Source organism: Mauremys reevesii, linkage group 20, assembly GCF_016161935.1.
Source record: "Mauremys reevesii isolate NIE-2019 linkage group 20, ASM1616193v1, whole genome shotgun sequence".
NCBI lineage: Eukaryota > Metazoa > Chordata > Testudines > Geoemydidae > Mauremys > Mauremys reevesii.
The window spans coordinates 9,072,521-9,084,584 of NC_052642.1; the positions used below are offsets into that span (position 1 = coordinate 9,072,521).

At 47.2% G+C, this 12,064-nt stretch overlaps 1 protein-coding gene across 2 annotated transcripts in view; it reads left to right on the forward strand.

Moving 5' to 3' along the window:
- The window catches only part of CLIP2 (CAP-Gly domain containing linker protein 2), a 127,905-nt gene that overhangs the window by 92,574 nt on the left and 23,267 nt on the right, over nt 1-12,064 (forward strand). For both annotated transcript variants that reach the window (XM_039507617.1, XM_039507618.1), the window contains exon 9: nt 1,635-1,695. In XM_039507617.1, coding sequence (XP_039363551.1) covers nt 1,635-1,695 — 61 coding nt within the window. The remainder of the gene's footprint in view (nt 1-1,634; nt 1,696-12,064) is intronic.

Consider the following 12,064-nt stretch of genomic DNA (forward strand, 5'->3'; position numbering starts at 1 on the left):
GAGCAGTCAGCAAAGCCTTCCTCTGAAATATCAGGGTTAACATATTTTTTGCAAAAAAAACAGAGAGTCCAGTGTCATCTTAAAGACAAACAGATTTATTTAGGCATAAGCTTTCTGAAGAAGTGAGGTTTTTTTACCCACGAAAGCTTATGCCCAAATAAATCTGTTAGTCTTTAAGGTGCCACCAGACTCCTTGTTGTTTTTTGTGGATACAGACTAACACGGCTGCCCCCTGAGACTTGACATATTTTTTGCATTCTTCTTATTCTGTCATCAGAAAGGAAAGAGAAACACTCCCAGCCTGGGGTCCATCCCAGTGCCATAACTCTAGTTATGGGATCCCAGCTTCCACAAAGACATTTCCTGCCCCACCCTGCTTTGCAAGGTGATAATCTTAAAGGCATCTGTGGGAAGGGAGGGGAAGGCTGAGTTGGAGTTAAACCTTTGTTTACCAAGCACCAGGTACTGTCCCTGTGCCCTGTCACATGTGCCTTCCCCCAAATCTCAGATCCTTCAGACAGCAACTTCCGTGTGCATGTGCTAGCATGTGAGACTTGTGCTGCTGAGAAAGCAGGTCTGCTCTAGTTGGCCAAGTGATCCAAGGGCTCCATTTACAAAAAGTGTTTGCAGATGGAAGTATAAAGACGTTTCCCTGGGCTGTGTGTTTGGTAGTTAAAAGGAAGATAGTGACTCACTCTCCCTTTTTATTTGAAAGATGCCCCGTCTGAAGATGTTCCTTCATGCACAGGACTCCCACTCTTTCCCAGCTCCTTTTCCACACTACAAGAAGCAGGAGATTGTTTAACCCGAGACAGCTGAGTTCTTGCCTAAGCAACAACAGATGCCTCCTCTAATTAGAAGAGGTTTAGACAAGGAAGCTTGTTTTTAAAGTTTGATATATACAGACAGAGCTATTTTTATACAGGATGGAGAATCACTGAGTCCTTACATCTGGTTCCCACGGCAACATCCACTGCACAAGTTTATCAGATTTTTTTAAAACAATAAAAGAACAAAGAAGGTTGAATTTACCAAGAAGATTTAATTGCAATTGTATCATTAGTGGGTTTTATTTTTGGAGTGGAGTTGTGTGTGCATGTGTGAGAGATGCCAGTACAGCATTAGTCTCTTGTGAAGATTTTTTCTGCCAGCCTGGTTCATCATTCCCACCACATGGGGACGTGAAACACTGCCCATAGTCACCCCTGAAGGGAAAAGCCCTGATTGTCTGTGAATATCCAGCCTTGGCACTGCGGTTTCCCAGTGCTTTCCTGCGAAGTGAATAGGTGGCAGAGAAACCTTTCTCAGCCCTATGGTGTCAGTGGATTAAAGTCAAAGCCAGCTCCTCCAGTATCTCCAGTATCCATATGGAGCTGTACAGCAGCCCTGCTCACTGGAGGAGTGTGGTACGGCACATTGCAGAAAGAGGAGTATCTGCTGTGCATGAGTTATGCTAATTAACTGCCTTCCATGGGAAGCGCTTAGATTCTGCTGAGTTGTTTGCGTATATGATTTATCCATATTCCCCTCCTCTTATCCTTTTGTTTTGCAGGGGCCTTTTTTGGCAGCTACTTAGTGATAAAGTTTTAATCCTGGCATTACTGATTTTGGCTTTTCTCCCCCCACCCTCACAGGAAAGTGGAGGACTTGCAGTTCCGAGTGGAGGAAGAATCCATTACCAAGGGAGATCTGGAGGTAATTTGCAGCACGCTCGCTGTAATGTATTGTCTGCAGTTGCTTTTGAAACTTTCCTTTAACAATTTCTGCTGCGTTTTGCCCAGCTCTGTTACCAGGATGTGTTAGTAATTGCTGTGTAGGGCTGATTGATCACTTATTACAGAAAGGCATTGATAGGGAATATTATAGACTGATTTGTGAAAAATTTCCCACAAGGTGTTAGCTGGTGTTAGAGATCCACTTAGGATTAACCACGACCGATTTTTAAACCTGACTTTGTCCTAAGTTATATTAAGCATCCATGTTAATTAAATTGTGTGTGTTAATGCATTCTAACATACCTTTTCCCACTGTTCAACCACTGTCCCTGGCCTATCTCTCATTACTAGCAGCTTCAGTAAGGTATATGATCCATAGCCAGTGGGAGAGCAACTGTATCCTAGCTGTATCTGGGTAGAATGCCACACATTCTGATCTAAGCCTTCATCCTCCAGGACTTCTCAATGGAGTCCTCCTCTCACAAGCACAGACAGTTGTGGTTTGACATTGCAGTGCCCTTTTTTTTGGAAGGCGTAAGGGTCTTTCTGCACAACGGCACTGCAGCCAGCTTTGCACAAAAGCGATCAGCATTGGGGGATGACTCTCTGTCTCAGGTTCCAGTTCAGGCAAGGTTTCCCTTGTAGGAGGAGTAAGGAAGAGTGATCTTTCAGAAAGGCAAGGTTCCTTTCCAAAAAGGCAAAGCAGTGTCCAAAATCTCCCCTTCTCCTTCCCCTTCCCCTTTCCTCTAGAATTAGGCTAGTTAAGTCAGCCAGGCATGTCGAGGGAGCTGCTTCAGCAGTCAGTAGTTCAGCAGTACATTGATACGAGGCCAGAACCTGGCTGAGAAGGCAAATCCTTGAACTAGGAGGCTCCTGGGGTGCGGTGTGTTTTTCTGGACTTTAGAGACACACAATTGCTTTGACCACCCTTAAGAATAAATCTCTGCTTTTTTATTGGGAGGAGAAGGCAGAGCAGCCGAATAGGGGGTTGGAAAGGTGCAAATCAATCCTGTGAGGGGAGCTTTGCTAAAGCTTTTCTAGTGCAGTGAGCTGTGCCTCGGTTCCGGGCTTAAAACCAGCCAGGGGATAATTGCAATGGAACAGGGCTTTTGGAAGGGGTGTTCTTCATTTTCACAAGATGCACAGGGCCAAATGCCTCAGTGATATTTGGTTCCTGGACATTATTACTTGATGTACGGCTGGGTTATTCCGCAGATGAAGCGGTTGTGAGTAAGAAAAATAAAACCGAGCTTGCTGATGGTACAGGATGTGGTTTTTATCTTTTACACACACCTACCCCTGTGTGGAGCTTCCTATCAGTGTCGAGCTTCTCCATCTGTGCCTGGCGGAAATCACCTCTCGCAGCAACAGGGTAATTCATTCGCTACGGTTTACTCAATCTTTGGTCTCTTTCCTGAGAATGACCCCTTGGCATAGGTCTTTACTGTGAAGTTAACTTGGGGTCTTACTCAAGTGTTGCTCCTAACCTTCCACCCCATCGTTTACACATCAGACCCTCTCACCCAGGTTTAGTGCTGTCAGCCAGGCTACCTGGCCCGGCTGGGGCAATAGGCTAAAGCCTGAATGAGGTTTTCTCTCAGGCTGGTAACCCCCCCCCACCCTCTTTGCAGTGAGGATGCAAACTAAACCACTCAAGTGCTGTTCATCCACCACTGCCTTCCCACAGTTTCACCTGAGGGCATGGCTACACTTGCAGATGTAGAGCGCTGTGAGTTAAACACGCCTTCGTACAGCACAGTAGGGAAAGCACTGCAGTCTGTCCACGCTGACAGCTGCAAGCACACTGGCGTGGCCACATTTGCGGCACTTGCAGCGGCATTGGGAGCGGTGCATTATGGGCAGCTATCCCATAGAGCACCTCTTCCTATTCTGACGCTGTGGCTTGTGGGAAGGGGGTGGGGGGTGCGGGGCATTCTGGGTCCTGTCCCAACACCCTGTGATGCATCATTTCGCATCCCAGCAATCCCTGTTCTTCCTCCACATTTGGTGCCATCTTTCAACATTTTTTGGACTGCGCGCTCTGTCTTCCCTTTTGGTCTGTGGGAATGGAGCCTGAAGTGCTGAGGAGTATACTGATGAGTCTCGCCAGCACGTCACATTCGGCAGTTGAAGTTACTCCTTAAGCTACAAACTGACAGTGAGGAGTCTGACGACGTCGACTCGCATAACACATATGACACAAGATTGCTTGTGGCATTTTTCATGGACATGCTCACCACCGTGGAACGCCACTTTTGGGCTCGGGAAACAAGCACTGAGTGGTGGGATCACATCGTCCTGCAAGTCTGGGATGATGAGCAGTGGCTGCAGAACTTTCGAATGACAAAAGCTACTTTTATGGGACTGAGTGTGGAGCTCGCTCCCACCCTGCGGTGCAAGGACACGAGATTGAGAGCTGGAGAAGCAGGTGGCTACTGCAGTCTTGAAGCTGGCAACTCCAGACAGCTACTGATCAGTCGTTAACCAGTTTGGAGTGGGAAAGTCGACCGTTGGAATTGTGTTGATGCAAGTTTGCTGGGCCATTAATCGCATCCTGCTCAGAAGAACCATGACTCTGGGTAATGTGCATGACATTGTGACTGGCTTTGCACAAATGGGTTTCCCTAACTGCGGAGGGGTGATAGATGGGACACACATTCCAATTCTGGCACCGGGCCACCTACCCTCTGAGTACGTTAATCGCAAGAGGCATTTCTCTATGGTTCTCCAGGTGCTTGTGGATAACCGTGGATTAACGCAGACTGGCCCGGAAAGGTGCATGACGCACGCTTCTTTTGGAACACTGGCCTGTTCAGGAAGCTGCAGGCCAGGACTTTCTTCCCAGACCAGAAGATCACTGCAGGGGAAGTTGAAATGCTCATTGTGATCCTTGGAGACCCTGCTTACCCTTTAATGCCGTGGCTCATGAAACCCTACACAGGGAGCCTTGACAGCAGCAAGGAGCGGTTCAACAACAGGCTGAGCCGGTGCAGAATGACTGGAGTGTGCTTTTGGTCATTTAAAGGGCCGCTGGCACTCTCTGTATGGGAAGCTGGACCTGGCTGATGACAACATCCCCGCAGTTATATCTGCGTGCTGTACCCTCCATAACATTTGTGAAGGGAAGGGTGAAAGATTCACTCAGGGATGGAACTCGGAGGTTCAACACCTGGAGGCTGAATTTGCACAGCCAGAGAGCAGGGCTATTAGAGAGGCCCAGCACACGGCTGCAAGGATTAGGCTGCCTTGAGGGAGCAATTTGAGGCTAAAAGCCACCAGTAATGTTTGGTGTCCTGCATGGGAGTGAAGAGCGGTGGTTCCAGTGTTAGTAGGACTCTGTTTGCTACACTGGCTTGCAGTGCCTGTTGCTTTCCTGGGCTAAGGTATCTTACTTAATGCAATAATAAAGAATGTTTTCAAAGCCAAAAAATCCATTTATTTAAAAGAAAATTCATTTATTGAAAAGAAACACAACTGCTTGGGAAACAGAAAGGGCAGGGGGTGGGGTAGGGAACGGTTCAATCACAGGTTTCAGAGTAGCAGCCGTGTTAGTCTGTATCTGCAGAAAGAACAGGAGTACTTGTGGCACCTTAGAGACTAACAAATTTATTTCAGCATGAGCTTTCGTAAGCTACAGCCCACTTCTTCGGATGCATAGACTGGAACACACAGACAGGAGATATTTATACATACAGAGAACATGAAAAGGTGGAAGTATGCATACCAACAGGAAGAGTCTAATCAATTGAGATGAGCTATCATCAGCAGGAGAAAAAAAATTTTTGAAGTGATAATTAAGATGACCCAATCACAGATTTGCATATATCCTGTTCTCATACTCTGCCTCCTGTCTGGAGTGTTGTGCAATGAGTGCTGCACTTCAGGCTAGCTAAAATGCATAGTGATGGGGGTTGAGTGCAGTGGGTAAGGGTCGTAGTTTTCAGGGCTGGGTGGTGAAGCTACAGGTGTTGGAGGCAGCTGGTGGCGATAAGAAACTGGATGTGGGGGAAAGTGGGTTGGAGGTGACATGGGAAAGAGTTTTGGGACAAGGGCTGCAAGAGGGGGCAGGCGCAGAAGTGCTCTGCCTGCATGGCTACAAGCGCCTGGATCGAGTCCGCTTGGCATTCCATGATGCTTAGCAGCCGCTCCTTGCTTTGGTGCTGGCGAGACCCTCCTTTCACTCTCTCGCCACTCCTGCCCTTTTTCATTTTCATTAAGGGACTGCTGCACCATGTTCATTACTTCGTGCACCATGTCGTCTTCTACGTGGCCTCTTCCTAATTCTTTGGTGTCTTTCGGCTGGTGATAACACAGACGGCTGAGATCTCAAAGTTGCATCTGTAAAGGTAAAATGCAACACTTAACAGAGGCAGCATTGTTCACACCAGACAGAGCAATGATTCACCCGTACTTAAAGACAAGCAGCACAGTCTACACAATAGCAGAATTTGCCCCTCCCAGAGTGAGCACGCACAACCCACAGGAGCCCCAAAATGGTGAGTAAGCACAGGGGCCAGGGGGACTGATTGTTTCACAACCGTACTGTCTTCTGGGTTTCTGTGTCTTGGGGAGAGCCAACAGCTGCAGGGGGCCCCTTTACTGAACACTGTCCCCACATTTTCCACAGGAGTTCGTCCTGGAAGATATCTCGCTGCTGAGGGTGACCTGGGAAGCAAAGGAGGGTCTTCTACTACAATGCGGCTTCTGCCCTGGCCCATATGCAGCTTGCTTGTGTGCAGCAATGGTCCCCCTGCCCCTCATGGCACAGTGGCGTGGACATGTTAGCCTGACTGGGACAAGGAGCACAGTAGCTCTCCCAAGGAACCTAAGCAAGCTTATTGGCCAAGTTCTGGCTGAGACCTTTGAAGAGATCACTGAGGCCAATTACTGCAGTGTGAGAGAGCACATCAACGCCCTATTCTGCATCTAGCCATGCATGCAGCCCTAACCCTCCTCGCCGCAAGAGCCTGCACCGAATAACTTTCTTCCCAAAATAACAGCCACTTAACGGGCAACTCCTCTGGTGTTTGTCCTTCCCCAAGCACCGGCCGCTGCGACTGGCTGCCTTCTTCCTGGCTTGAGAACAGCTCCTGGCTGCATGCATCTAGGGATGCCGGGGTGTCTTCCTCCTCAGGACCCTTGCTCCCACTCTCCTCCTCGTCCTCCTGCCTTGTTGAACTGGGCTCTGAAGTGTCCGTGATGGTCTTCGGAGTGGAGGTGGGGTTGCCCCCAAGTATTGCGTGCAGCTCGTTGTAGAAACGGCAGGTCGCGGGGGCAGCACCAGAGCGGCTGTTTGCCTCGCGGGCTCTGCGGTAGGCATTCTGCAGCTCCTTCACTTTAACCCTGCACTGCCATGCGTCCTGGTCTTGGCCCTTTTCCAGCATGTCCCTTGATATGTGCCCAAAGGTATCATAATTCCTATGGCTGGAGTGCAGCTGGGACTGGGCAGCTTCCTCCCCTCAAACACCGATGAGGTGCAGCACTTCGCCATTGCTCCATACTGGGGATCGCCTGGCACGTGGAGCATGGTCACCTGGAAAGATTCGCTGAGAGCACTCCACGCCTTGCTGAGCAAACAGGAAGGGGATTTTCAAAATTCCCAGAGAATGTAAAGGGCGGGTCTGATGGTTGGTCACCTGAGGGCAGGGCAGTAGAGTTCAAAGTGATGACTAGAGTGGCTAGAACAGGCATTGTGGGACATATCTGGAGGCCGATCAGCGCGCATTAACAGACCGGGGCGTGCATACCAGCGCCGCAGCGCTCCAGCCGGGGCATAGCAAGCGTTACGCCTCTCGTGGAGGTGGAATACCAGGAGCGCTCCAGCTGTGGAGTCCGGGCGCTCTACGTGCCTTGCCAGTGTGGACGCATCGTGAGTTAGGGCACCTGAGGGTGCTTTAATGCCCTCTAACTCGCAAGTGTAGCCACGCCCTTAGTTAAGAACTGCAGTGAAGACAGACCCTAAGGGACTGAATGTGATGGTGGCTGAGATTTTCAAAAGCACCTAAATGACTTGACTTTCAATGGGGCTTTTGTTAAATAGGACTTGTGCTCCTTGATCACTGATGGGGCTTTTGAACATTCTAGCCAGAGGGCTTTTTTGTTCTGTGAACATGTGTTCCCTAGTGAAACCCACTAGTTTGTTTCATGTAAAGCTGCCCTAGAGCCATCCAGTGGTTACTACTTTCAGTCACGACCATCCTTGTTCAGCTTTGAACTAGCCAATTGGGGCATATATACACTGCAATTAGACACCCGCGGTTCAGGCTCCTAGGGCTGTTGAATTCCAGTGTAAATGTTCAGGCTGGGGCTGCAGCCCCAGCTCTGGGATCCTCCCACGTTGTAGGGTCCTAGAGTCCTGGCTCCAGCCCAAGTCCGAACGTCTACACTGCAGTTAAACAGCCCCTTAGCTCTGGCCCGGTGAGCCCAGGTCAGCTGGCATGGGCCAGCCTTGGGTTTTTAACGGCAGTGTAAACGCAGCCCTAGAGGCAAAAAAGCCCAGTGACCCATTGTCAGTTGCCCCACCCCAACCTTTCTACATCCTTTCCCCTGCTGACTGTCTTTGGGGAGCTGTGATTGCAACATTTGTCCTTCAGGAAGTTCCAGCTTTCATTCTTCATTAAAAGGCCGTTTCCAGGTCCTTCCACGTTGTACAATTAAGCAACGGGAGGCTACAAGGTTGCAAAATACCATCACCTCCCTGCGGAGCCCAAGAGCATCATCTTAATGGTGTCTTGGTTCTCTGGGCTTGGGGAGGAAGTAACCTGAAATTACTTCTGAACTCAGAGTCTGCGCTGCCCAAGCAGGCTGAAGCACTAGACTCAGTGCCTATGAGGTGCACATAACAGCAGTGTTAGGTTTTTAAATAGAGCCTGACCCACCCCAAATGCTGAGACACTCAGTGATGTAAACGGCGCTGATGGCATCTGCGTAGGCCATTTTATAAAACAGGCTGGTGTGCTCGCAGCCAGCCGCGTTCTAGCTCAGAGGTGACATTTCAGCACATCCCTTTGTGAGAGGATCGCTGCAGCCACATACTGTAGCATCCCTCGCTGCAAACAAGCAAGCACGGCACTTTCCTGAACGTTCATTCAGCTGGACGATCCAGTGACTGGATGTGAGCAAGGTCAGATGCTTTATTTGGGCAGGAAGGGCCTAGCACAAAAAGTGCTTTATCAAGGAGGGTGACAAGACCAAGTGCAGCTCTGTGCAGGTTAGATATGTTTTTTGGCCGCCTGTAGTCTGTGACTGCAATTTTAGCAGCTATAAAAGCTGCAGGGCTGTCTAGCTAGATCTCAGTTATCCTGGGAGGACAGGGACCTCCAGAACAATTTGATTAGATTTTCTCCATTTATATGCTTCTGTAGTGATCCTAGGGATGAGAAGGCTGATGTCATAAGTAACAAACAATAGCAAGAACAGTGTGTGTGGAGTATAGGAGTACTATCAATCAGATTGTCATACGGTGCATGCCAGTTATCCCCACTGAAGAATCGTAGAATAATAGGATTGGAAGGGACCTCGAGAGGTCATCTCGTCCAGTCTCCTGCACTCATGGCAGGACAAAGTGTTATCTAGACCATCCCTTACAGGTGTTTGTCTAACCTGCTCTTAAAAATCTCCAATGATGGAGATTCCACAACCTCCCTGGGCAATTTATTTCAGTGCTTAACCACCCTGACACGTAGGAAGTTTTTCCTAATCTCCAACCTAAGCCACCTTTGCTGCAATTTAAGCCCACTGCCTCTTGTCCTATCCTCAGTGGTTAAGGACCTCTTCCTTGTAACAACCTTTTATGTACTTGAAAACTGTTGTCATGCCCCTCTCAGTCTTCTCTTCTCCAGACTAAACAAACCTAGTTTTTTCAATCTTCCCTCATAGGTCATGTTTTCTAGACTTTTAATCGTTTTTGAAGAGAAGAAAGATGCTCTCAATTGATCATCTTCCCCTTTTGTTCCTCCAGAACTCTTAACCCAGCGTATTTCAGTGGAGTCTAGAGGTCTCTGCCCAAATATTAGTAGGCATAAAGACAGGAGCAAGCCACAAAGCCCATGTTCAGATTTGGAATTCTCTAAAATTTGGAGATATTTGGATCTGTGATTTTAGTTCCCTGATGGATATAGGGAGGAGCTGTGACGTTTCGCTCAAAACATCTCTCAGAATGCAGTGTGACCTAGATCCAGGACCATCTCTAGGCAGTATGATGTTGCTATAGCCTTTAGAAAATGGGAGGCAAATGCAAGAAAGAGCTAAAGCCTATTTATAATAGATGATCTTATAATAGGAAACCTTAAAATCCTTAGGAGACACTGTTGCAATCATCTGCTGGAGTTCATGAGATACCTCATGCATTTTAGTGAGAAATTAGCTATTCATATAGCTCATAATGTGTGGGTAGTAATTAGGGTTAAAATTAGACCTGAGCCATAAAGTTTGGATCTGAATTCCCTCAAATTTTGGGGTTGAGTGGATCTCAGAATTTGGTCTGGTCTAATTAGGGCTGGATGAAAGGGTCTGTATAAAGTAAAAGATGACATGTGAGTTCATCTTAATGTTGGAAAAAAACAAAGACATCGGTCTAGCTGTTACTGTTGTAAATTCATACTAAAGCCATTGAAGTTAATGGAATAATTCAGGATTAACGGCACTTGTAAGTGAAATCAGAACCGGGTCAAGCTCTTAGGAAGAGCATCTGTGAGCTATGTGGAGATTGGGGGAAAAGCCAGTCAACAAGAAGGCAAATTTCCCCCTTTTCCTTTACAAATATCCAGCTCATGTCTGTGCTTCACTAAGGTTCTTTGGCAAGCCTGACAATGCTTGGAGACGTCTTTTAAGAGACATTGTTTGTCTTCTCCACCTGGGGTCAAATAGGTCTGATGAAACTTGAAGTGTCCCAAATATACTCCCCACAGCACACCTTTCAAGATCCATTGGTCCTACACATGCCTATTACAACCTGTGGGGAACCTCATCCAGTGCATTGAATGCCCCAGCAAACTAGACGATTACTACAGTCTCAAATGAACTCACACAGAAAAGTAGTAAGACAAAAACACCCTATCACCTGGGGCGGAACAGTCACTCCATAGCTGACCTCTCAGGCCTCGTCCTTAAGAGAAATGTGCACAACACCTTCAAAAGGTGAGCCTACGAGCTGAAATTCATAACTCTGCTAGACACCAAAAATCATGGACTGAACAGAGACACTGGTTTTGTCTCATTACAACAATCTGTAACCCACCAGCTCTCCTTTGCCCTATGACCGCAGAGGTGCTAATTGCCTGCTTTGTTTTGAACGATTTCTTGCAACGTGTTAACTCCTTATACTTGATAATTGGCTCCACCTTGTATTTAGCTGTGACACTCTGATTACCTTTCCCAGACCTGAAGAAGCGCTCTGTGGAGCTGGAAAGCTTCTCTTTCACCAGCAGAAGTTGGTCCAATAAAAGATATTACCTCACCCACCTTTGTCTTTCTCATATCCCGGGGCTAACATGGCTACGATAATATTGCATGTACCTGGCAGTCTTGATTTTCACCATATTTGATCTGATGTTTAATAATATTTTCCAGACTTTAAAAGAAAATACAGATTGGTGCAAACTTAAACTTTCTCCATTCACAGAAAAGGAGCCAAAGCTCATTCATTCTTTTCCATCTCAGACCAGGTTGTAAAGAAAAAATATGCAAATGAATTCAGGCTTGGGAATGGGGGGGAGGAAATAATGAAGTGGCGCGTGAAGGACAGAAAATTGCCTAGAAAAACTTAAGTAACCGTATAGTCCTTGTCAGGCTGTGATCTTGGTGGATCAACTTTGTATTCAGTAGAAAATAGTTTTGAAAGTTAAAAATGTGGAAGCTGAAGTTTGCATGTTGGTTCCTCCCTCCCCCTTTCTTCACAGGGAATTTACATGATATCGGTGGCCAACCCTGATGTGCTTAAATAATAATTTTGCTACCGATAGAGGAGTGTTCTCTAGTTGTTAGGGCAAGGGACATTGAGTCAAGACTTCTGGGTTATAATCCTGACTCACCCAATGAACTTGGGCAAATAACTTAACCTCTCTGTGCCTCAATTTACCCAAATAAACTGAGGCGGGGGAAGGGGTTGTGAGACTCAAAATTTGAAAATCACTTTGAAATCCTTAGCTATAGATGCTGTACAAATGCAAAGCACTCAGTTATACAATTGTTTTCTACTTAAATTTCCTCCATTGCTTTACATGAGGTATATTTTCTGGTATTGTCACTACACTGCACAGCTTGCAGTCAACTACATCATAGTTCAAATTCTCTCTTTATTGCAAAAGGCGAATGAGAGTCCCAGTAATTTTCAGTGCACTGCAGTGTGC